Raw genomic sequence first — 25,233 nt, forward strand, 5'->3', positions numbered from 1 at the left:
TAAGATCACAGCTTTCTGTAGCCATCTCAACCATTTTGGTCTTAAACTGAACCCTCAAAAATCCGTTATTATGGTTTTTTCTCTCAAGAAGTGTCCCACATTCATACAACTCTCACTGGAGGGTGCAGTTATTCGAAGTGTAACTAAACACAAATATCTCTGTTTAACCTTTGACCCAAACCTTAGGTTCAACTGTCACATTGAATGTGTTCTACGTAAGATCAGCTGAATGCGCTGTATTGCTTGTCAACATCTTCTTCATAACTCAGACGCAAGAACCACAATCAGATATCTGGAAACCATTGTGTATCCTACCTTTCTGTATGCTTCTGAAATATGGGTCTCCGCAGTACCTTCTCTCATGAAGCCCATCCTCACCAGTGAATACTGGATACCGAAGTGAGCAACCCGCAAACATCGACTCCCCCCCCCCAACAGAGGACCGCCAGCATGGCCGACCAACTTCAAATCCCGCGGCTGCCTCAAATAATCAGCATGAGGAGAACTGTGACCGCAGTCAAAATGCTGGTTGGCAAAATCAACTCCCCTGACTTCTGGGATATATGTCAGTGGCTTGTTCCACTTCCTTCCTTACGATGCACCCCTCTTCTTCAGCTACAATGGAACAGGCTGAAGATCAGTGACAGATTCCTACCTGGCCAAGTACTTCCTACAATACAAGCCCTGCTAACAATTGGAGTTGATCTCCTGAAATTCGCTTCAGATTGCAATTACAGGCACTCGTTGGCCGAACTTGTTCCCCTTTTGTTTGGCCCCTGATGTCGACTGTTACTGATATCTCCACTTTCTATCTCCTATGAGGTGCAGAAGGGCACATCACAGGCAAATCGATGAATTGTTTCACAAGAAAATGCTATACCGAACATCAATTTGGCACTGAAATATTCTGACTTGTGTGAATATTGTGAAATATGTGCTTTGTACATATGAATGTGTACATATCTTGGTGTATATCTGCCTTATACTCATATCTATTGAATGGTTAATGCTACGTTTAAGTTAATTTAATGTTATGTTATTTTTTTGTTATACTGTACATATTTTTATATTACCCTATATCTTTGTCAAGCCCCTGGCCTCCTAGCTGTGGCAGGCACATTATTGTATCTATAGTGTACAATAAAGATTTTCTCTCTTCTCATAGGAGTGGCCTGGATATGGGAAAAGCATACCAGAGAAACCTCATGAGGTACAGAAATAATGAAGGAAACAACACCAACACTACAACAGAAACAAAACAGTACAGAGGGACTTTATTCAAAAATGGCAACATAGCACTGGCTGCCATGATACTGATGCATCACTGTCAAAGATGGGACAAAGGAAAGGGGTGGTCCTCAGTAGGAGATATGGCCACCCCTAATGTCGATGCAGGCTTTGCACCGCCTGTCCATACTTAGAATAATGTTGTTGATAAGTTCTTGTGGTAACATTGTCCATTCCTCTGTTGGCACCATCTTCAGCTGGTGAACATTTTCTGGTGGGTGTGGACATGCTGCTAGGTGTCTCCCCAGAGCGTCCCATATATGCTCGATGGGATTTAGATTGGGGGAAACAGGCAGGCCAGTCCATACGAACAATGTCGTCACTTTCCATAAGCATATCAACAGCTACAGTGCAATGGGGTGTGAGGTTACCATCCATGAACGCGAACTCGGTGGCCAATGGCACCTTTGAACAGACACACATGGGGAAGGATTACCTCAGTACAGTAGTGTGCACCGGTTATAGTACTGCCTTCCAGTATCTGGAGTTGTGTACGTCCATCCAAGATAACGCCTCTCCAGACGAGAACACCTTGAGCGCCGTATCGATCCCTTTCAGTGATGTTTGCGGGGTGATACCATGTGCCAACCTCTCGCTAGGTTAGCTGACTTCCAGAATTGCTGCTGAGACTGAATCTCTTCTCATCAGTAAAGAGTACCTTACCCCATTGCACTGCTATCCAGTCCTTGTGTCTGATGCACCACTGTAAACGATGTCTCCAATGGGCAGGTGTTAAAGGGACACAGTGTACTGGCCGTCGGGCAAACAGTCCACCTTTGTGGAGTTGCATGGCCACAGTAAACCGCGATATTCTGTGTCCTGTGCAGCTGGTTTGCAATGGATCCTGCTGTCTGGTGTCGGTCCCTCTTGGCCTTTAGGAGTATAGAGTGGTCATCATTGGGTGTTGTTTTTTGTGGTCTACCACCGCTGGTCCTTCAAACAGCTGTACCTGTCATTCTGAAGGCCACCCATTCACTTGAGTCGCTGCTATTGGTGATACCGAACTCTGCAGCCACATTCCTCGCACTTTGACTTTCCTCGAGCTTCCCTATTATTCAACCTCAGGTAAAGTCATCCAGATGCTGTCTACTGGCCATTTCGTTGTATGTAGCACTGTATGAAACCAATCAAATGTCTCTAACAATCGCACTCACCATTTGGTAATTTTCACATAACTACTGAACTGATGCTTTTATCTGTTTATGTGAGCCCTGTCATCACAATTCAAATTTTTGCATGTGTATCAGCCTTTCTAACGGCCACAGTTATGCAAATTTCCACAGGCTGTTTCATTTGATTTTGTGGTTGTAACCTTTGGAAATAGTGTTGGTCCTTAAGTTTTGCACACCAGTGTATTAGCATTCCAATAGACATGCAAAAACAACTTGCATATCCTTTTGAGGCCTTGGATTTTTGGCATGGTAAATTGACAGTAACATTTTACCATTCTAAGGAGGATGGTAAAATAGTCTTTGAGGCTTTAAAGCTGGGCACACTTCTATTTTATAGAAATATATGTGTGATTAAGCATTTTCCCCCCCCTATAAAGCCCAGTTTCAGTAACATTCAAAACCAGTTTTGCTGAGCAAACCACCATTTTCAATAATATGCAGCTTGGAGGGAAAACTTCCTGCTGGTGCTTAATCAGCGGATGCAGTCTCACCGCTGGTTTACACAATTTTTAAAGTCAAATCATTTTTTACAATTATTCATCTATACAACACTAGCATTAAAATCTTTAACATCATCTTCCCCAAATGCCTTCTGGTTTTCATATAGGCTGTGGTTTTAGCACAAACGATGGCCATGGCCTGCTGGAACTTTTCTGGGCAGAAAAGTTCTCAGCTTCCACATTTTGCTTTTATTTTTTCTGCATTATCACAAATTGCATGACATGCTCTCATAAAGGTTAAAAGCATGCTTAATCAGGGAGGTGCTCTGACCAGCTTCATTATCTTTTCACTTCTGAATTTAAAGCTTTTCTTGCTTTCTTGGGAGAATTACTTGCTGGTAGTTATAGCCATAATAGAAATATTTTTCACTTTTTCATAAAAAAACAATTGATTTTTTTTGAGTTAGCAGTCAATTTTGTAAACTGTTTTTTTTTTTTTTTAAGTCCTGCATGAATATAGTGTATCATTTTAACTTTTACGTATATTAATAAGATTCATTATAAGCATTTTTTCAAATGTTATTTCAAAATCATGCAGAATAAGACTGCGTTAATCACAACCGTACTGTATTTAATACAAATCTTATTACTAGCACAACTACCTTTATTATATATAAAAATTTCTTTTTATTTGTCACAACAAATATATTTACAACTATCAACTCTGGATTTACAATGGAGATGTGTTTTTTTACTCGATTTGATCTGTTCTCTGTCTCACTATCGTAATGTAGTTGGTTATAAAGAACTGCTCCATCTTTTTCTTTTTTCCAAAATTAGTTGGAATTTCTTTAAATTCTGTTAATTTCTGCTTACTTTTGATAATAAATTGGCCATCGAGTGTGTTGATCTACGTTGCAAAAAAAATAAATGTGGGATATAGAGAACAACACTATCTTCTCTATGTTGTGTGACCATTTCATCACACTTGTGTGATACAAAGATAATTAACGTCTTTCAGTAAGAAACCAAAGAAATACAAAGTAAAATTTCAGAAGACATGTACCAAGATTTTCCATGCATTGTTAAATCTTAAAAAGGTAACATAGTTGCCTTGTGTACTATACATTGATGTGATTTTTCAGTTTCAAGTGGCAGAAAACGTGATGTAATCAGACATTTGCAAAAAAATTAGTGTAAGGACAGCATGTAGTGCATAGAAATAAAACCAAGAACAGATACATCATTTCATAGTGACAATGATGTCACACATGCTGAATATTTATTTACATCCTTTGTCATTGAACCTAAACATCTCCTGAGTTTAGCTGATCATGTAGGTGTGTTGTTCAGAAACATGTTTCCAGAGTTTGGAATAGCAAAAAAAATATAGTTGTGGAAGGACAAAAAGCAACAAGCATTGTTAGCTAAATTTGTGGATAGGGAAAGAAGAGGTAGTGATGATGGCTCTGAAAAATAGACCATTTTGATTGCTATAGTAGTATTAATCAAAGTGATTCTAAGCTATGTCCAATTGACCTTTTTATATTTAAAAAAAAGAAGAAAAAAAATCAAAAGTAACTTTGCTCTCACTGCCAGCTTTGGAAGGTGGATTTCCAAGGTACAACATTAGGCATCTTCTGAACAATGTGAAAGCATATGGGATTCTTTGAACAAAACTGTTATTAGTATTAGCAATGGCCACATGGTGCAAGGAAGACTTCCTTTCTATGACTTATGCTGGTGCAGCATAAGTCATACCGGGGTTCGAGCCCGTGACCACCAAATGCAGAGGATGCAGAAAGGTCAGGGAATGACCACCGCATATCCCTGGAGCAATAGGGCCTTAGTTGCTAATGCTCCTAAAAACCAAATAACATAACATAGCAGCATAAGTCATAGATTGACTTATGCTGCACCAGCTAAAAAAAAAAATAATAATAAAAAAAAGAAAAAAAAAATAATAGTAAAAAGAAAATTTTAAAAAATAATAAGAGAAAAGAAAAAAGACAATCTATGAATTTTCCTTCTCCTGTAGGTAATTATCCAGCTGACCTTTGAATTTCCCCAAACTGTCACCTCTACCACCCATGCAGGTAACTTATTCCAGTAATTTATAACTCACTGGCTAAAATAAAACTTCCTGCAATCCAGTCAAAAAATCTTCCCCTCATAACTTGAAATTATGGCCCCTTGTTCTAGAATCATAATTATGAAAATTTCATCCTCATTCATTTTGCTTATGCCTCTCAGCCTTAAACACCTCAATCAAGTCTCCTCTAACATGCCTAGTTTCCAAGCTCTGCAACACACATATTCCAAGTCTTTCTTCATATGGATGCCCTTTTGCCGATCTAACTTGGCAAGTTACCTGTCTTTGGACCCTTTCAGCAAGCACAATAGGTGCTTGTTGAAAGGGTCCAAAGACAGGACCCTTTCAACAAATCCTGTCTTTCTTTAGGTGCTGCCTCCATGTTGTTTTGGTCTAACAATAATAGGATTATGACATCCTGTTTGGCACCGAGTGTTGATAATGTGCCAGTTATGGTAGGTCCAGAAAGAATAGCAAAGGTATTAAAAGAGGAGATTGAGCACTTGTTGGTAATAGGTTGTCCTTGTCACCGTATTAATTTTTGTGCTGAAAAGGAGGCTACATGCTTTTCTGCAAAAGTGGATGAATATTTGGTGGATATTTACAGGCAGTTCCCGGGTTTACGAGTTTTTTTTTTTTTTTTTTCAAGTATCAACAAAATTGAAAATATGAACATTAATTGCAAAAAAATGAATGTTAAACATTCGTAAATACTGAATTTCAAACCACGCGCATAGCTATACAATAGTGTAGCCCGCTTTACGATATTAGTCTGTTCCAGAGACACCGTCGTATCGTGAAAATATCGTAATGTTCAACCCAATAACACATTGTTTTTTTGGTAATTAGTACCATGACATCAGAAGTTGACAATTTCGCTATATAACTCTCTAAAAGTTTGCTTTTATAGTGTAAATTGTATTAATTACCAATCCAAATCATTAATATGCACTACACTTTCATCGTTATCATATGTTCTGTTATAAGAACCAATTTTGAACGGCTTTGTGATATTTTTCTAAAGCACATTTCTGGAGGTCACGGCCATAAAACAATAAAAACAATTTACACTTTCTGGTTTATTGGGCTTTTCTGTTATTGCAAGCAATTATAAACGGGTGGTAAACCCCATGTTATTGCATTTGCAAAAATACCGATAGCTGAAATCGTGTGTTATTTTTAGGCGAAATGTTTTTCCCCTTTACTGAAATCTTCAGTCTTATAAAAAAACAAATTTTCAGGCTCTTCTCTTCATTCCTTTTTTTTTTAAGCTTCGTAAACTTGTTACTCTGTGCAAATTGTGTTAGTTGAAATTTGTGCGTTCCATTAAAAAATGCTTATGCATGCTATTGAAATTTATAAAGAAAAGAGAAGATTATCTTGGAAACAAACACCTTTTCTTCAGAAAAAGCATTTCTGAAGAAAACTACTTGTGCAACAAACCAACGAGTGCCAAGCCAATAATGAGTGATCAACGAGTGTGCATTTTGTCGATGATGATGAATAATAATTGGTGCCTCCGTAGCCAGGTGGGCAGGAGCAGCAGTCCGTAGCACACGCTTCTTGATTAGACCGGGGTTCAAGCCCGTGACCACCAAATACAGAGGATGTGGAAAGGTCAGGGAATGACCACCGCATATCCCCTGAGCAGTATGGCCTTAGTTGCTAATGCTCCTAAAAAAAAAGACTATGATGAATAATAAACATTCTTTAACATTTGTAAGTCATAAGTAATTTCTTTATTATTATAATTTGCTTGAGTTTGCAGGATAAGTTTTTATTTCTTTGGATAAATCAATCATTGTTTAAACATAAACTAATTAGCTAACTAATTTCATTGTCGAATGTAACCTCTATTTTTAACATTATGTCTGTGGGAAATAAATTTCCGCTTTACGAGTGCGCACCAGCTACAGATTAACTCGTAAAGTCGGGAACTACCTGTATTACTATCAAGCGAAAAGTAGAAAAGGAAATACAGATTTAAACAGTTTCAGTAATTATATGCCAATGAAATAAAAAAGATTTTGAAATGTGTACATGCTAGCTGTATTTGAGTAAATGTTTAATTAGACTGGCAAAAAACTGAAAAGGACACAAAAAGGTTATTCCAAGCATGAGTGATTTCAGCACCACTTGGAAACCAGCACTTGCATGAAGACCTGATTGGACGACAGTTTAACCTTAAAATCCATTCAAAACCTTGGACACAAATATATAAGGCTTTGAATGGATTGATTAAACTAAATGCTGATGGGTTCTTACTCTTTCTTATGTTACATTTATGTCCTCTTAAGTGCAACACACACATATAAGGGGGCATAAATTGGAAAAGGTTGGTTGCAGGTTAGAAGTGTCAACTTGCTTTCAGCCAGAGTAATGATTGTTGGAACAAACTTCCATCAGGAGTGTTATGGAAGTGGATAGTTTGAATAAATTTATGGAAGGATTAGACAAATTATTAGTGGGGATAGACAGTTGGATTTTTTTTTTTTTTTGCTGCATATAAGCTTGCATCATTTGCCACTATTAATTGTTAAAATTACTTAAGTTATTTGACAAGAAAATGTGCTTTATTTGCTCAAAAAGATACGTAATGTTTACAATTTGAATGTTACAAGATATTCTCATTTGTTCTACATTGTTGGGGCATTCATTTCTCACTGCTGGTGAAAATTTATTGTTCTGTAAATAAAGGAGGAAGCACAAAAGAATTCAAAGGTACATCCATAAGTATTTGACTTTATTCAAGTTGTGGAAAGTAAACATTCTTGGTAGAGGAATAACTTTAGTGATATATTTGTACTGTGCTACAGAGAAAAAAAAGTATTGTTAAATGTTGATTTTCTACTCATACAGTTTTATTTATATTTTGCATTTTGATCAGTATGTCTACTAAACTTTATTTAATATTTTTAACTGCTGGTTAATTATTTCTTGATAGTAATTATAATTTTGCATCTTGCAACTTTGTGTATAATAAAGTTGAATACCAATTTGTTTAGAACCTGTGGTAAGATATTAAAAAATATCTTGCCACAGAAAGTGGTGATCTGGTGAGATATTAAACCTATATCATCATCATCAGCCATTTTCAATCCACTGCAGGATGAAGGCCTCTCCAGCAACTTTCCAGTTCCTTCTGTTTTGAGCACTGGCCATCCATTTACTACTCAAAAACTCATGAATTTCATCTATCCATCTCCGCCTTTGTCTTCCAGGTTTTCTTCTAGCTCCTCTTGCGTACCATTCTGTTATTTTCTTAGTCCATCTGTCATCATATCTTCGAGCTATGAGTCCTGCCCAAGACCATTTTAGTTCTTTAGTTTTGATAAGAATGTCCTTTACTTGAGTTTGCTGCCTAATCCATGTGTTTCTCTTCTTATCTAACAGTCTGATTCCCAATATAATTCGTTCCATTCTTCGCTGTGTAGTTCTTAGCTTCTCTTCCATTCTTTTGGTGAGTGCCCAAGTTTCACTTCCATAAGTCATGGTGGGGAGTATACATTGATTCATTATTTTACGTTTCAGACAAACTGGGATATTGCTCTTCAGTATGTGACTATATTTCCTGAATGCTATCCATCCAAAATTTATTCTTCTCTTGACTTCCAGCCATTTATCATTATTACAGCTAATAACTTGTCCCAGATAAGTATAGGACTCCACCTTTTCAATTACTGCTCCTTCAATCATTATTTCCCTTTCCGTGGCATACTTGTTCATCATTACTTTTGTTTTAGCCATATTCATCTTTAGTCCAAAATCCTTACTAACTGTGCATAACTGATTAAGATTTTCCTCTAATTCTTTGGGATCGTGGCTTATGACCACAATGTCATCTGCAAATCGTAAATGGTTTAGGTACTCTCCGTTCACATTGACTCCTTTCTGCGACCAGTCTAATCTTCTGAAAGCTTCCTCGAGGGCAGCAGTAAACAACTTCGGAGATATTGTGTCTCCTTGTCGAACTCCTTTCTCGATTTTAAATTTGCTACTGTCTTTGTCTAGTCTAATAAAGGATGTAGCACTCTCATATATTTTCTTCAAAATCATAATATATGGAGTATCTATGCCTCGTCTTTCCAGTGCCCGAAACATTGCCTTATGCTGTATGGAGTCAAATGCCTTTTCATAATCCACAAATGCCAGGCATAATGGTGTTTTATATTCATTTGCTTTCTCCATTAGCTGTGATATTATGTGAAGGTGATCCATAGTTGAGAATCCTGTCCTAAAGCCAGCTTGCTCTTTCGGTTGATTCTCATCAAGTATTCTTTCTAATCTGTTAGTAATGACCCTTGTGAACAACTTGTAGATATGGGATAACAAGCTAATTGGTCTATAATTTCCAATTTCTGATTTATCTCCTTTCTTATGCAGCAAAACTATGATTGCATTATTCCACTGCTTAGGCATCACACCTTTTCTAATGCACTAAACCTATAGCAAGATATTAAAAAATTTTTGTTCTTGGCACATTAGTACCAAGTTTTATATTGTAGTTCCAACAGTACACTTTATATACATATTGTGATTGAAATTACATTTATTTATTTATTTTAATTGTACTAGAGATTTCTGGTTTAATTTGGTGAAGTAGACAATAATAGTAGAGTATTTTTTGAATAATAGAAGAATCAAGGCTGATAACATATGTAATGAAATTTATATTTTATTACCAGTGTAATTCTGTTTTTTTTTTTTTTTTTTTACATTCAAATTCATATGCAGATGTTTATGTAAAGTTAATGTCTTTGTAGATGCTTTCTCAAAAAGAACAGAATGAAAAACTTGCACTAGAATTGAAAAATAAATTGCATCTACTATGGGATAGGCTAAATGTGAGCCAGGTTGATAGGGTGCAGTTCTTGAATAAACATGCTGGATTCAAGCCATCTACTCTTAAGTCAGTAAGTACATATCTGCTTGAGTTAATCTAAATTAAATATTCAGATTTTCACTTTTTTTTTTTTTTATTATGATAGATCTGTTTAGTTTCTCTAATAATAACAAAATGATTTTTAAATCATGCATTTAAAATTGGTAGTTTTTTCATAGGGATTATACATTTATAAATTAAAGCTACAATTATTGTGGTTTAATTTTTAGATTTTTTATACTTCATTATTATAATGCTATTTTGTATTATACCAGTTAATGGTAAAATACAAAATATAGAGGAGAGAGATTAAATATTTGGTTAGTTGAGATCTCTTTGAGGGCAAAACTTGATGTATTAACTATTTTTTCTTTTTTTTATGATTCTCATAAAAAAAAAGAAAAGAAAAATAGTTCATACATCAAGTTTTGCCTTTCCTCCTCAATTTCTTCCCCTTCTCCCTGCGATATCTTATGATGTTTCAAAACTTAAATGGTGGTAGTAGTAATAGTGTTTGTCAACTATATAGCCACTTAGAATAAAATTGTACTGGATCTGTCATGTTTTCTTTGGCTGCTATGACAGTGTCAGTTTCCACAGAAATTGATTGAATTTGATTTCTAGTTCTTTGCATATATGAATTGCTACATGACATGATGTTTGATAAGAAGTTGCTAATGCATGTATACATGTTTCAAGAGATGATTGTGATCCTTTGGCATTCATGAAAAGATTTCGAATGAACTTCACCAAAACATTACATCCACAAATTCATGTTTTTAAACACCTTTTCATTGTTACGTTTGTTTTCAGGCCATGTAGCAAGTCTGGCCAAATAATTAATAATTCTTGAAGTTGAATCCTCAAATGACATCAGTCATATGATGTAGGAAGGCTTAATCAATAATAAGGAATTTTGTGTGTGAATGCTAGAAAGAAGAGACTGAACTACTGTGGGTCAGCCCCAAATTATTCAGTCTAAAGTTACCTTGTAGTAGACTGTCAGTCCATTACAAGATGATTTTGTCAATCTACTGTAAACTAGGTTGACCATATGCTGATGGCCACAACTGGAAAAAAATGAGTTTTAAAACCTAAAATCTGTGTTAAATAAAAAAAACAGTGAGAACTTTATCTCGTTTAGGTAATATATGCTCTAAAAACGAAAAAGAAAGGCTCATAAAAGAAAATATACAGTTTAATACATTATAAAATAATTATGTTAATATATAAATTTGGAGCCAAAAGCTTTACTTAATCAAATTTTATTGAACTGCTTTCTGCCCTAATCATATTTTGATCAATAAAAACTTTCCATGTAAAATATATATAATGTAATGCCATTAATGATTTTTACATTCATACAGTTTTGTTCGCCTGACCAATGAACATTGGCAGGATGAGGTAGCATGCTAAACATACTTTAATGTGGTCTCATCACTTGTTAGAAGAGTCCTGGGTTTAAGTCTTGTCTGTGTGCGTAGCAATTTTTAAAGGCTTCTTCAATCAAAGCTATTGACTGATCTCAGGCTGAGGGAGTAGAGTTCTCTTGTGAGTTATTCCAAGGTTTTTGGCCCACACAACATCCAGATCAGCCAACAAACAAACTTGTATATACAATAATATATAATGGTGCAATATGGTCTAAACTGCTGATATAACTAAAAAAAAAAAAAAAAGTAACAATTAATCTGGTGTGTTGTTTCTTTCCAGTAAAAGAGATTTTCAAAGAAAATATAGTGTTTAGAGTGATTGATTGAAAATCTTTTAAAAGAATTATAAATATTTTCTCAAATATAGTTTGACAACTAGATACCAGTGTGACCAGTTGTAATAATTTGTGAATTTCCAAAAGTATCCTTTGAGCATTTTCATTATGAACTAGAATGGCAAATGAAAGGGCAGATAATTTTTCAGTTCCTGTGGTCAGTTTTTGAAATGCAAAACTTTGGAGTGGGGGGATGACCAATAACTGTAATGAGATATCTCAAACAATAATTATTCCTCTTTCAACTCTTCTCCTGGTTAGGACAACTAAAGCTGACATAATCAGGCCAACAGAAATATGTTGCCACCTGGGAATTATAAATTCCACTATGGTGAACATAATATATTTAGGAAGGACCGGGACAATATAAGGGGTAATGGGGCCATACTTCTTATCAGAAGCAGCCTAAGTGCCAAAAGAACTTTTGCTGAGTGAGATGTTATGCCTGGCAGCAAAGAATCTGTGTTGTGTGAGTTAGTTGGAAGCAATCTATGAGAGTAGGAATAATCTACAGAGCAGAGGATTGTGACATCTATGATGATTGTCTCTACATGCAAATGGAATGAGCAGACAAGTGTGAATGTCATTATTATGGGTGACTTCAATCTTTCCATAATTGATTGGAATAAGTGGGAGGAAAACTCAACATGGGGAACAATTTTTAAATAAATTAGATGATTGTTATTTGTACCAGAATGTCAGAGAAAATACTAGGATTGAGAATATCCTAGACCTCATCATTACTCACAAATCAGATGACATCACAGGGCTTATAGTACAGGAACCATTATCAGACAGTGATCCAGCAATTGTTAGTTGGAAGATGAAGAAAGGTTTTGCAGCAGTTAGAGGAAAATGCATGGGTTTTCTTTTCAGATAAGGATGCTATGACATTTTAAGGCTCTACATGGCATCTGTTAATTGGGCAGATTGCAAATGCATTAAAATCTTATTGCTATCTATAATAGCAATAATCACAGAAGCCATGAATGAATATATAACATTAAGAAAAAATCATACAAGGAGGGTTCCGAGATGGATGAATACAGTGCTGGCCATTTTAGTAGAGCAAAAAAAGGTAGAATGAGAAGGTTAGAGTGAGGATTCAAATATAACTCACGACTTTTCCTCAACATTCCCCTGTACTTGTTAAGTAAGTTCTCAGATCTCCTACTCTTAATATTATTAGTGCCAATTTGTACAACAATATCACCTTTTGTGCCCTTAAAAGATATGTGATGTGCAATGTCATCTACTTTTGCTCCTGTCAGATATACCCTGGTCCTATTCCACCTATCCTTTTTTGCACAATATATTTCCCGTTTCCCTGACAATAGAATCTCCTACAATAACTACCTTCTGTGGGACCAGTGCATTCTGCTTTGGGAGTTTCCTCTGTGTCTGAGCTCTGGAATTGAGTTGGGCAGCTGAGAGCTTGATGGGCCTTATTTTAATTCCTTCGAGAGCATGGACTCCACTCTTCAAACTCTCATAATTGCCCATCAGAATGCTGAGTTGGCATCTAATTTCATCACACTCTCTACATTGAATGTGCACGAAGACATCCCCTTGGCTTGTATCATGTGCTGTTCCAGAAAGGTCCGCATATTGCACAAGTTTCTCATTTAGCTAGTTCATTATCTGTAGGAGAATTGCCCCTTCTATTCTCCCTGAGGCACAGCACTCCCGCTACTTTGCATCCATTGCTTTGCTGCTGTAGTCTAGGACAGTGGTTCCCTAACTACTGAGAGCTACATGCCCCTTCAAAAATAAAAAAAAGTTTGCGGTCCCTCTACATGTGCATATGTTTTCTCTCTATCTCTTTCTGTGTTTCTGTATGTGTGTATATATGTATGAACACTGGGTTTTCTGGAAAAAAAAATTGAAAGTTTTATGTTTGAAATAACTGAACTTTTCTTATTTTTACATAAATATATAATAATAACTTTATTTATCATCAATTTGCTATACATAGAACGAATAATTTGACCAGTTCCAGAGGATCGTTTTGCGGACTCCAGTTTGGGAACCGCTGGTCTAGGACATAATTTTTGTTTAAATACAAATTAATTGACACTGTTACACTAAGCTAATAGATTCCTAAATGCAGTGATGTGTATTATGCTTTGAAATTCAAGGTATACTGTTATGTCCGCAGTTTTTTAAATTGGTTATTTTCTTAATAAAAGTAAAATTTCTTAGCTAAAAAAACCTGCCAAACTACGTGATTAGAATCTTTGAGCCACTTATTTATCACAATTAAAACCTACTATTCCACTGCACTACTAGTTACATGTTAAGTTATTTGTGCCAAAACATCAATAAACTAACTCTACAAATAAGTTTTAACTTACAAAATCACTAGCTAAATTTAAAAATAAGCTAATGAACATGACAAAGGCTATTAAACTATTTGTCAAACACAATTTAATATCTTTATTAATCAAAAAAGATGGTAAAACATTTCCAAAAAAACTTGTTTCCACAAGCTCAAAATTCTTCGTCCTTAGACATAGTTTGGATTTTGCCAGGACATTTGACTCAGTCCTTCATAAGAGATTACTATATAAGCTGGAAAGACTATTACGAGAAATATTTTAAGATTGTAGGGTGGCTGCAGGGCAGCCACCCTACAATTGGGTGTTGTAGTTAATGGATATTCTTCAGATTGATGTTAAGTAAGAAGTGGAGTTCCCCAAGAAATGGTTCTTGGACCATTGTTGTTTCATGATTTTCATAAATGACATTGATAAAGGGTGTAATATCAAAATTTTCAGACCATGTTGGGAGAGTTGAGACCAGATTGGGAGAGTCATTAATGAATAGTGCCAAGCAGCACATCCTTCAGGATGACTTGTGAACAGGCTTCAAGAATGGTCAAGAAAGTGGTAGCTATGTTTTAATGCAGGAAAATGCAAGGTCCTACATTTGGGAATAGCAACTCCAAAATAACTTGCCCACTTGATGGGGTTTAATTAAAACAGCAGCAGAAGAAAGGAATCTAGAAGTTTTAGTACTGACAGGTATGAAGTTTTCTGAGCACCCTACAGAGATTGGCAACTTTGAGGGGACCCGATTGATGTTTATAATGCTCTGAGAGAGGTTAGTAAAATGAAGTGGATGTTTCACTGTTATTAAGTAATCAAGAACCACGGGCCATAAGTTCATATTACAGGGGACGAGGTTTAGACTAAATTGTAGGAAGTTTCCTATAGACAATGAATCATTGATTACTGGAGCAAGTTGCCTCTTCAGGTAGTTGGCGCTGGTAGTTTGAAGGTCAACTGGATAATTATCTCTCTGAGAAGAGGAGTGCATAACTTGTGTTTTTTTTTTGTGCAACAATAGGCCTTGCCTTCTTTGCGCTATATAGTTCATACTAATACTCTATGATAGATCACTGAAAATGGATTGGTAGAGAAATTGTCATGTTTGTATGTAAAAGCATGGGGAACTGATAGAATTCATTTAGTGATATTAAAGGAAGTGGCAGGGCATATTGCCATCCCCATCTATTATAATGCAAATATAATTACAAGTTTGTTATAATTACAATTAGTAAGTCTGGACAGATAGGGGAAGAGCAAATGCCTTCAATTTACGAAGGTGGTTCTTAAGTTGAAATTTGCAATTAGAAACCCATAAGTTCCATCTCTGTGCCAAGGAAAATGATGTGCACTATAGGATCTTCTGGACAGAAATGGAATTAAATTAGAAGTACAGCTTGAATTAAAGGGAAAGCATGTTTAAATAGTCTGATGTGTTATTATGGTGTTGTCACAAAAGAACTGGATACCAATTATAATTTTGTGCCATATTATTTATACTTTGCTAAGACTTTTGATACTATTCCACATAAATGCCTTTTGCATAAAATTGGAACAATGTGTCATTAGTAGTAAAGTGCTATAGTGGATAAAGGGTTGGTTCAGTAAGAGAAGACAAAGGATGATTATAATTGCATTGCTGCCAATTCTCTGGGTTTGTAATGGTGAATCAGTCTTTTCGACTTGATTTGACCCCTTCTCTGTCTCACCTGCTAATATAGTTAGCACAAAAAAATAATGAAACTGTTAAAATCAGACTGTAATGTAAAAAATTCTGAATTTTTTATTTATTTTAATGAACATGGCTGTGACAGACACCTGAGAATAGTTTATGTATTTCCAGTGCAACAGTGCATGAATTACAACCCAGGGATGATTCCTTTTCCTAATTTAGAAAGCAAAAAAAAAAAAAAAAAAAATTAATAAAAGATTTTAAAGGTTTATTAAACTAATATCACTAAAGATTTATTTTCCAAGAAAATAAATGTACAAGATAGCAACTTTTCTAAATTCTATTGCTGATAATGTGGAAATGGGCCAAAACAACATCTTCCCCTGTTAATAAATTAGTAAAGGTTGCCTTCCTTGTCAATCACAGTTATAAAAGACTAGTGAGAGATGAATATATCATGAATGTCAAAGCAGGTTATGGATAATGAGTTGTAGTATGTTACAACATTTGCGGCAAACTTTATTGTGGTTAAAAAAGAAAAATACATTAGTACAGTTCTGTTTGTTAACATTATGCCTTTGAGGTGATTTGGGTTGGGAATCCAAATTAATTATTATAGTTTGAAATATTTAACCTACTCATAGCAGAATCTATATGATATTATGAATAAATTTGGTAAATTGCAGACTTAGTGTAGCCTCCAGCTGGCTTTCTATCAAAAAGACCAAAGCATTTGCCCTTACAGCAGGTGAAAATTTGCTAGCTCCAAACAGAAGTCATAGATAGCAAGATGGCACTATTTGGAGAACAATTTTTTTTAATCAAATTGAAATGAATCATTTTTGCAAAAATAAAAAATATAATCATAAAGTTAATGTCATTGAATATTTAAAAAAAAAAAAAAAAAAAAAAATTGCAGCATTGTTTCTGTCAATTTCAGTGTGAGAGACAACTGGATACTATTATGAAAGAAGAAAAAATTTATATACAGTGGCCCTTGGTTGTTGAACTTAAAAAGCACAAGGAATCATGGAATATAACAAATCATCCCAAGGTCATCTTAACAATTCTTCATAGCAATGCTGATGGGCAGGAGCAGTAGTGTGTGCACACGCTTCTTGATTAGACTGGGGTTCGAGCCCGTAACCACCAAATGCAGAAAGGTCAGGGAATGACCACCGCATATCCCCAGAGCAATATGGCCATGGTTGCTAATGCTCCTAAAAACCAAATAACAAAGAAACAACATAACAATGCTGAATGTCAGTAATAGTAATAGAAAGTCATAATAGTAATAGGAGAAAAAAATACTGAATTTAGATCTTTTCTTTCTGTTGAAAGAAGCTTTGGAAATGCTTTTGACAGCCAAGTCTGATTACCGATGCCATTGTTATAAACAAAACTTGATTTGTCATTTCTAGAGAGGTACAAAGTCTAAAACAGTATCTTTCTTGAAGCAATCATAATCATAACTGATTATGATCGCTTCAAGAAACAGGCAAATTCAAAGAGAAAATCACAGACAGAAAAGTCTTAGATAACTACTGTTTGAAAGCATGCGGTAAACAGTCCTGTGGCTGTATTTTAATTCAAAATGAGTATGTTGTCAGTGAAATCTAATTTCTAGTACAGTGTGGACTTTAAAATAGATCTGCTTTTTCCAAAAATATCTCTCGTTTTTCTCTTATCTACAATTATATAAATGACTATTGCTGATGAAGGCATAAAAGACTTAATGTCATTGTTTGCTGCAATTGCAAAGGTTTGGAGGGTTGTAAATGATAACAAAGGAAAAAAATTAATCAAGTGGTCTGAAAAATGGCAGTTAAATTATAATATTGGGAAATGTAAAGTGTCTACAATTTGGTAATAATAATTCTGAGTGATCTTATTACTTGTGAAGCAACAAACTTAAGGCATTTATGAGAGAAGAATTGTGTACTCCCAGTCCCACAAGAAATTCTTTCCATAGTGTGGACAAGCTACTAGGACCATGTGGTGTTCCATTGTATAAAGCCTTTGTTGGGCCATATCTTTGAGTATTGTATACAAGTTTGGAATTATAATTTTGTAAAGGATATGGATCTGGTGGAAAAGGTGCAGAGTAACAAGACTAGATTTTGATATAAAAGAGGAGGTTGGAGAGGTTGTAATGTCTCTAGACCTGCTGCCTGTGTGATGACTTGATGTTGAGGCTCAAAGGATTTAGAAATTTAAGTTTCAGAGAGATCTTTTTTTTTCTTTTGCAGATTCAAATTTTTTTATTTTGTTGTACAAACTGCAGGACACGTCCTTAAATGAAGGAAGAATAGTTTTAGACTAGTTGTAAGAAAATTCTCTTTTAGTTAAAGGGTTATTATCTCTTGGAATAAATTACCGTGCCTTTATAATAGTAATCGATAATAATCTGATTTTGAACTTTCGGAACCACTGAAATGTCCTTGACTAGTTTATGCTTAGTCTTCATAAATATACTTTATATTTCAATCAAATTTTGGTATGCACATCATCACTAATTATGCTAATGTTGTTATAACTTGCTCTCTAAACCTCAGTAATTTATCTGTGCTCTGTTTTTAATATATATGTATACATGATATATAGGATTTCTTTTGGATTTTAGTTACAGCAAGAAATAGAGCGATGTGAAGTCCTAAAAAAGCAAAATATTAAAATGTTCATTGATAAAATGAAGACTGAGCTTGCTTCGTGGTGGAAGATCTGTTTTATTGGATTAGAACAAAGAAAAGAATTTAAGGGTGGTATGTATATATTATATTATATAAACATACACAATATATATATATATATATATATATATATGCAGGTGACCCTCGTATAACACGGTAGTAGTTTGGTTCCTACAAAATCTCGTGTAATGTGAAACCATGTTATACGGGACTAAGAACCAGTACAAAAAGGGGTTTTACGTTCCAAAAGCTAACAAAAATACACCTTTTTTTTTTATATATATATATATATATATATATATATCGGAAACTTAATATTTTATTTTTATGATAGTAGTAACTGAACAAACTTCTTACCTTACAAACTATGTTACTTATATGTCAGATAATGTACGTTCATTTAATTTTCTTCCTCTTCATTGCTGCTAAGCACAGTCTCTTCTGCAGCATCTAGATTTTGTGTACCCTGCTCTCTTTAAAAGTCACAAACTGCACGCTTTAGAGTCACAGTTTTTTATTGTCTCAAACAAACACAAGTTCAATAGCACAGGACCTAACCCAGGAATTTCCCAACAAAATACAGTGGAACCTTGCTTTAAAGATATAAAGCACAAATTTAACTTTATTACCTTACCAATTAACAACGTTAAATGATACGTGAAAATTGGAAGAATATTTTCCATAGGTTAGCAAAATAAAAATAAATGTACGCTTATGTACATTGCTTAATTCATACGTACTATAATATGTACATACTAATTGATATTTCTATTAATTGACTTTTTTTTTTTTTGTTGTTGTTGTTTTTAAATTTAAAAGAGTAAAAAAGATAAGTAATATAATTAATAACAGAGAACAGGACATGCACAAGTTGCAACAAACATGATATGCACAAGTGAGATATGGAGTAATGGGTTTCTGAAAACTTATTTGTTTTTTATATGATTGAATATTTCACGGAAGGGGAAACGCATTTCACCGTAATAACATGAAAACTCGCACAATTCCAACTATCGGTACTATAGCAAATGCAAGAAAATAGTGTTTACTACCCATTTATATTTGATTACACTGATGGAAAAGCCCAATAAACCGGAAAGTGTAAATTGTTTTTGTTGTTTTATGGTAGTGACCTCCAGAAAAGTGCTTTAGAAAAATACCATGAAGGCAATAACAGCGGAGATTCACAAAAAGATTGAAACGTTTAAAAATACATCTAACAGATATCCAATAGCACAGTTTTCTCAGCACAAAAGCTCAAAAATACCATGTTATGTGAGATTTCATACAATTCTCAAACTGTGTTAGAGCAAAACCTTGTTGTAGAAGTGCAGTGTTGTGCAAGGATTGCTGCAATTTATCGATCATGTTAGAGCGAAACCATGTTGTAGAAGTACCTTGTTATATGGAGGTTGCCTGTATGTGTATACAGTGAAACTTCCCTTTAACGGACAGCCATGGGGAACGAGAATGTGTCCGTTAGAGAGAAGTGTCCGCTAACAAGAAGTCTGAGGGAGAAAAAAAAAAGAAAGAAAGAAAAATCATTAAATGTTTAATGTAAAATTAAATTAAATTATATACAGATTTTGCACAATATTTTTGTAAATAATATACATACAGTAATCACTTATTTTCTTCTGCACCTTCTTCGGGCTGATAATTTTGTTTTCAACATTTGTTTGGAGTGAAGAAACCATCGAAAGTCCTTCAGTATCTTCTTCAGCGGCGAAAAACATTTTTAACGATTGATTTGTATGAGCGCTTCTTCAATTTTCATCGGTGGTTCATCGTTAATATGTTCTTCGACAGAATGACCTCCTTCCATTTCTTCATCCTCATGAGGAACTTCTTGAAAAATATCGATGATAATGTCGTTGATATCTAGAGCACCATCTTCTGTAGTGAGGTTCGAGTCTATATCTTTGTAGCCAGGGTCACTTGTAGCGGAAGTATCGTACATTATCAATAGATGTTGAAGTTCTTGTTCTTCTTGGTGCTCCACATTGCTGTTCACAACTTCAATTTTTGCGTTTGAGAAGCCAGACTTTACAAAACAGCTCACGACAGTTTGTTTTCTAATTGCGTTTACTGAAGAGGAAATCCATTGAATCGCATCTAGGATGCTGATTTTCTTTGAAAGGTCACTCGCACATGTTACATCGTTCATGTTTGCAATGAGATGTCTTAAAACACGTTTTCTGTAGTGAAGTTTAAAATTTTTTATTATCCCTTAATCCAAGGGCTGACACTCTGCAGATGTGTTTGGTGGCAGAAAAACGATTTGAATGTTGGACAATTCAATGTGCGAGTGAGATGCAGCATTTTCCATGAAAAGAATAATTTTTCTGTTTTGACGAATCATGTTTTGGTTAAAGTAACTTATCCATTGGCTCATGATATCTCGTGTCATCCACGCATTTTTATTAGACTTCCAGTCAACATTCAAAAGATTCAACTTTATGCCCTTGAAACAACGAGGATTTTGTGGTTTTCCTATAACAAGAGGCTGTTCAAAGTCTCCCAGCATACACAATAGTACAGTCAAGCTTTCCTTAGAAATTTTTCCGCCCTGACACTTTTCGTTTTTTAGACTCATTGTTTTTTCAGGAAGAGCTTTAAAAAACAATCCTGTTTCGTCACAGTTGTAAATATACTTAGCTTCAAAATCAAGACATAAATCTTCCAATTTGACGGTCCACTCTGTTACAACCCCAGTATCAACAGATCCACCTTCACCACTTACGGTTTTCCAAGAAATTTTATGCCAAGTTTTGAACTTGTCTAGCCATCCCACAGAAGCTTTGAACTCATTTACTCCCACAGATTTTGCAACCTCCAAAGCCTTTTCCATAATAATAGGCCCATTAATGGGAATTTTTTTAGCACGTGTGCGACAAAACCACTCATACGTAACATTGTCAGTTTGAAGTCCAACAGTTTTCGGGAATGATTTTTGAATCTGATCATTTACGTGTTGCCAAAATTGTTTGAGCAGTTCATTTTTTTCCCTTTAGGATGTCGCTTACCTGCGTCTTCCCGATTTTGAATTTTGCACCGAGATTGCGAACACTATTTCTTTGCCAATCATACGCATTAATGAGTTCGACTTTATCTTTTAAAGTTAAATGTTTACGAGAAGACATTGTGCACTTCACACGACACTGAACAAAACTGAAAACTCAAACTCAAAAAGACGACAAATTCTCTCCCCCCCTGCACACACCGAATTCATCAGAAGTTTTACACGTGCCTTAAATTCTTGAAAAGGGGTTTAGAACCGCGACGTAAACCTTGATAAAATCAGAGAATCGGAAATAGAAAATAAACACACGATTGAGGCAATACATGGAAGAAACGTTCCTAGAAAAAGGGCCGTGAGCTCGCCCGCCGTCTGTTATGCGTAGATCAAATTAAGTGCTAATCTAAACGAAACAGTGCAGATTGCCTGTCCGCGTCCGTTTCAGAGAATGTCCGCTAGACAGAAGCTGAAAACACGTTAAAACCAATAGAGGAGAGTTGGGGAATTTGAAAATGTCTGTTGTATAGAGATGTCCGTTAAAGAGAGGTGTCCATTAGGAGAAGTTTCACAGTATATATAATTAAATCTATTATGCCATTGAAATTATTTGAGTAATAACCAATAATACATGACATGACTAAATTATAAATTATGTTCATGTACTAGAATTTTTAATATACCAGTTATTAATATGCAATGTAGCTGAGTGGCCAGAAGTGTGAATGAAGTAGCATGTGCTCTTTGAGTGGACCAGAGTTCAAGCCCATGACTGCTAAATACGATTAACATTTGTATTGATTTATTGTAAACTCCACTGACCTGTTGGTCGTGCCAGAGTATAAACAAGAACATCCCCCCCCAAGGATAATAGGGATATTAAAGCTAATATATTGAACACAATAAATATTTAAATTTATCTCCTGCTGATGACAGCCTGTATACATTGATGGACGGTCAACACTCATCAATGTACAAGTGAAAGCAATCAGCATAAACCCTATCTGCTTCATGGTTTATATTCCAGTTTAACAAATTTTGATTAACTGGTATAGAAATTATATCAATTGGAGATTTAATTGAGTTGTAATGAGGTACGATTTGGCTGTAAACTGGAAATAAGACTGTTGGCCCTATTTCCAAGAAAATATGGCACTTATAGCCATATTTTCTTGGAAAATATATTACCTACCATCTCTTGTAGAGATGGTAGGTAATATATGTGTGTATACAGTGAAACTTCTCCTAACGGACATCTCTCTACAACGGACATTTTCAAATTCCCCAACTCTCCTCTATTGGTTTTAACGTGTTTTCAGCTTCTGTCTAGCGGACATTCTCTGTAACGGACGCGGACAGGCAATCTGCACTGTTTCGTTTAGATTAGCACTTAATTTGATCTCCCCTTAAACGGACAGCGGGCGAGCTCATGGCCCTTTTTCTAGGAACATTTCTTCCACGTATTGCCTCAATCGTGTGTTTATTTTCTATTTCCGATTCTCTGAATTTTATCAAGGTTTACGTCTCGGTTCTAAACTCTTTTTTGAGAATTTTAAGGGACGTGTAAAACTTCTGATGAATTCGGTGTGTGCAAGGGGGTGGGATTTTGTCGGCCTTTCGTCTTTTGAGTTTCAGTTTTCAGTTTTGTTCAGTATTGTGTGAAGTGCACAATGTCTTCTCGTAAACATTTAACTTTAAAAGATAAAGTCGAACTCATTAATGCGTATGATTGGCAAAGAAATAGTGTTCGCAATCTCGCTGCAAAATTCAAAATCGGGAAGACGCAGGTAAGCGACATCCTAAAGAAAAAAATGAACTGTTCAAACAATTTTGGCAACACGTAAATGATCAGATTCAAAAATCATGTCATCTCGTGTCATCCACGTTAAAGGGAAGGTTCACTGTATATGTATATGCAGTAGAAGCCCTCTTAATAGACTTGTCAGATTAACCAATGCTCTTCCTGCTTTAAAACATTTTCCCCTGTTTTGCTGTCTGATGTCTACATAAGCACTGGTCCAGTATGCTTCCCAAGAGGTCAGTTTTGTTTCAAACTGTGCACCAGTAATTATTTGTTACTGTAATTACAGTACATAATTTAATTAAATGTCGCATAAACTAGTGAAATATTTTGAGAGAAAAAAAGAGGGCTTGTTTCTATGAAAACTAAGTCAGTTCCTTTTGAAAGACTTGATAACGGTGTGTTCTCCAAAAACTGCTCTTGGTATGGAGACAACTATAAAAGATGAGGAAAAAAATCTAGGATTTTGCACTCAAATTTGTTTTGCAAGAGTCATTAAGTTATCACTCTGCTTTAAAGAAACCTAAAGTAGAGTAATAGACAATGCATTGTGACTGATCTATGCAAGGTAGACAACATGGAACTCCACTCAGCAGATCCACAAAAGCACGATTAAATAAAGACCTTGATCTCACATTAGAAGAGTAATAGTGCAGAAAGTTTTACACCAAGTGACAGATGGCTTGGATGTTAAAAAAAAAAGTTGTCATGGTATTGAGTATTAGAGGAGACAATTATTTGCTCAAAAATTTACAGAAGATTTAGTCATTTATCAACAGGGGAAAATTTATTGGAGAAAAGTACAATATGAGCAATATAGGTCTAAATTATAAGATGTTACCTACAAAAACAATGAAAATAAATACAGAAATCATATATACTGTGATGAAAATGGTTATTTCTTTAAAAGAATGTCCTTTAGACCTGCCAAATGTTACCACCCCCTTTTGTACTCACTATTATCTTCTCTGTATACCATTTTTTATGGTGGAGACCCTGGCTTCATTAGCAGAGGCATATGATGCAAGAAAGCAAGCTTATACAGCATAAGCCAAAAAAAAAAAAAAAAAAACCCTTCCCATTTCACCCATCCGTTTGCTCCAAATGTTTGTCTAGTTCTGCCTTGAATTTATTTAAGCTGTCAACTTCTACAACAATAGATGAAAGTTTGTTCCAGCAATCTACCACCTGCTGGCTAAAGGCAAACTTCTGCACATCTATTCTATAACTGTCTTTCCTCAATTTGAATTTATGCCCCCTAAGGTGATTAATCTGGGCAAGAGGAAGAATCCCATCAGCATTGAGCATGCTCAAACCGTTCAAGGCCTTACTTCAGTCAGATCACCTCGCAGGTGTCTAGTCTCCAGTCACTATAATTTGCAAAACTGAAGCCTTTCTTTTTAAGAGCAACCCTTTGTTCCATTCACTAATCTCATTGCCCTTCTCTGTACTTGTTCCAGCAGCTCTACATCCTTCCTAAAATGAGGCCTCCAGACCTGTATACAGTACTCAAGGTGTGGCCTGACCTTATACAAGGAGATAATCACCTCCTTATCTCTGCTAGAAAAATCCCTGTATTTCATTGACAAGACAGCATGACCTACTTTGGCCGCCTGTCCGCACTGCTCAGAAAACTTCTACTGCACAATTATCCACAGGTCCATTTCATTCTCTACCACTCTCAGTGTAGTATCACACAGTTGCCAGCTCTCAACCCATCTGCTCAACTTTTCTGGATCCTGTTGCAGTAGCACACTGTCATTAGTATCATTCACAATCCTGTCAACCTTCGTATCATCTGCAAGCTTGGACATTAAGCCTGATATACTATCATCATTTTCATTAATAAATACAGAAAACAACAGTGGACCCAACACTGAATCCCGGGGGGACTCTACTAATAACATTAGCCCACGAAGAGCAGTGGCTGTTGATTACCACTCTGTCTTCTCCCACTCAACCATCTCTTTATCCATAGCAGCAATTTGCCTCCAATGCCACAATGCTCCAATTTGTGCAGCAGTCTTCTATGTGCAACAGTATCAAAAGATCAAAGTATATGATATCAAAATTATTCTTTGCATCC

General features: G+C 35.4%; 1 protein-coding gene across 2 annotated transcripts in view; it reads left to right on the forward strand.

Annotated features, from left to right (window-relative positions):
• LOC150078161 (protein regulator of cytokinesis 1-like) overlaps positions 1-25,233 on the forward strand; it is a 185,713-nt gene that overhangs the window by 68,169 nt on the left and 92,311 nt on the right. For both annotated transcript variants that reach the window (XM_090384834.1, XM_090384835.1), the window contains exons 5-6: positions 9,755-9,904; positions 18,264-18,402. In XM_090384834.1, the coding sequence (XP_090240960.1) occupies positions 9,755-9,904; positions 18,264-18,402 (289 nt within the window). The remainder of the gene's footprint in view (positions 1-9,754; positions 9,905-18,263; positions 18,403-25,233) is intronic.

The sequence above is a fragment of the Mastigoproctus giganteus genome, chromosome 11, assembly GCF_048544385.1.
Source record: "Mastigoproctus giganteus isolate SK-2022 chromosome 11, ASM4854438v1, whole genome shotgun sequence".
Classification (NCBI taxonomy): Eukaryota; Metazoa; Arthropoda; class Arachnida; order Uropygi; family Thelyphonidae; genus Mastigoproctus; species Mastigoproctus giganteus.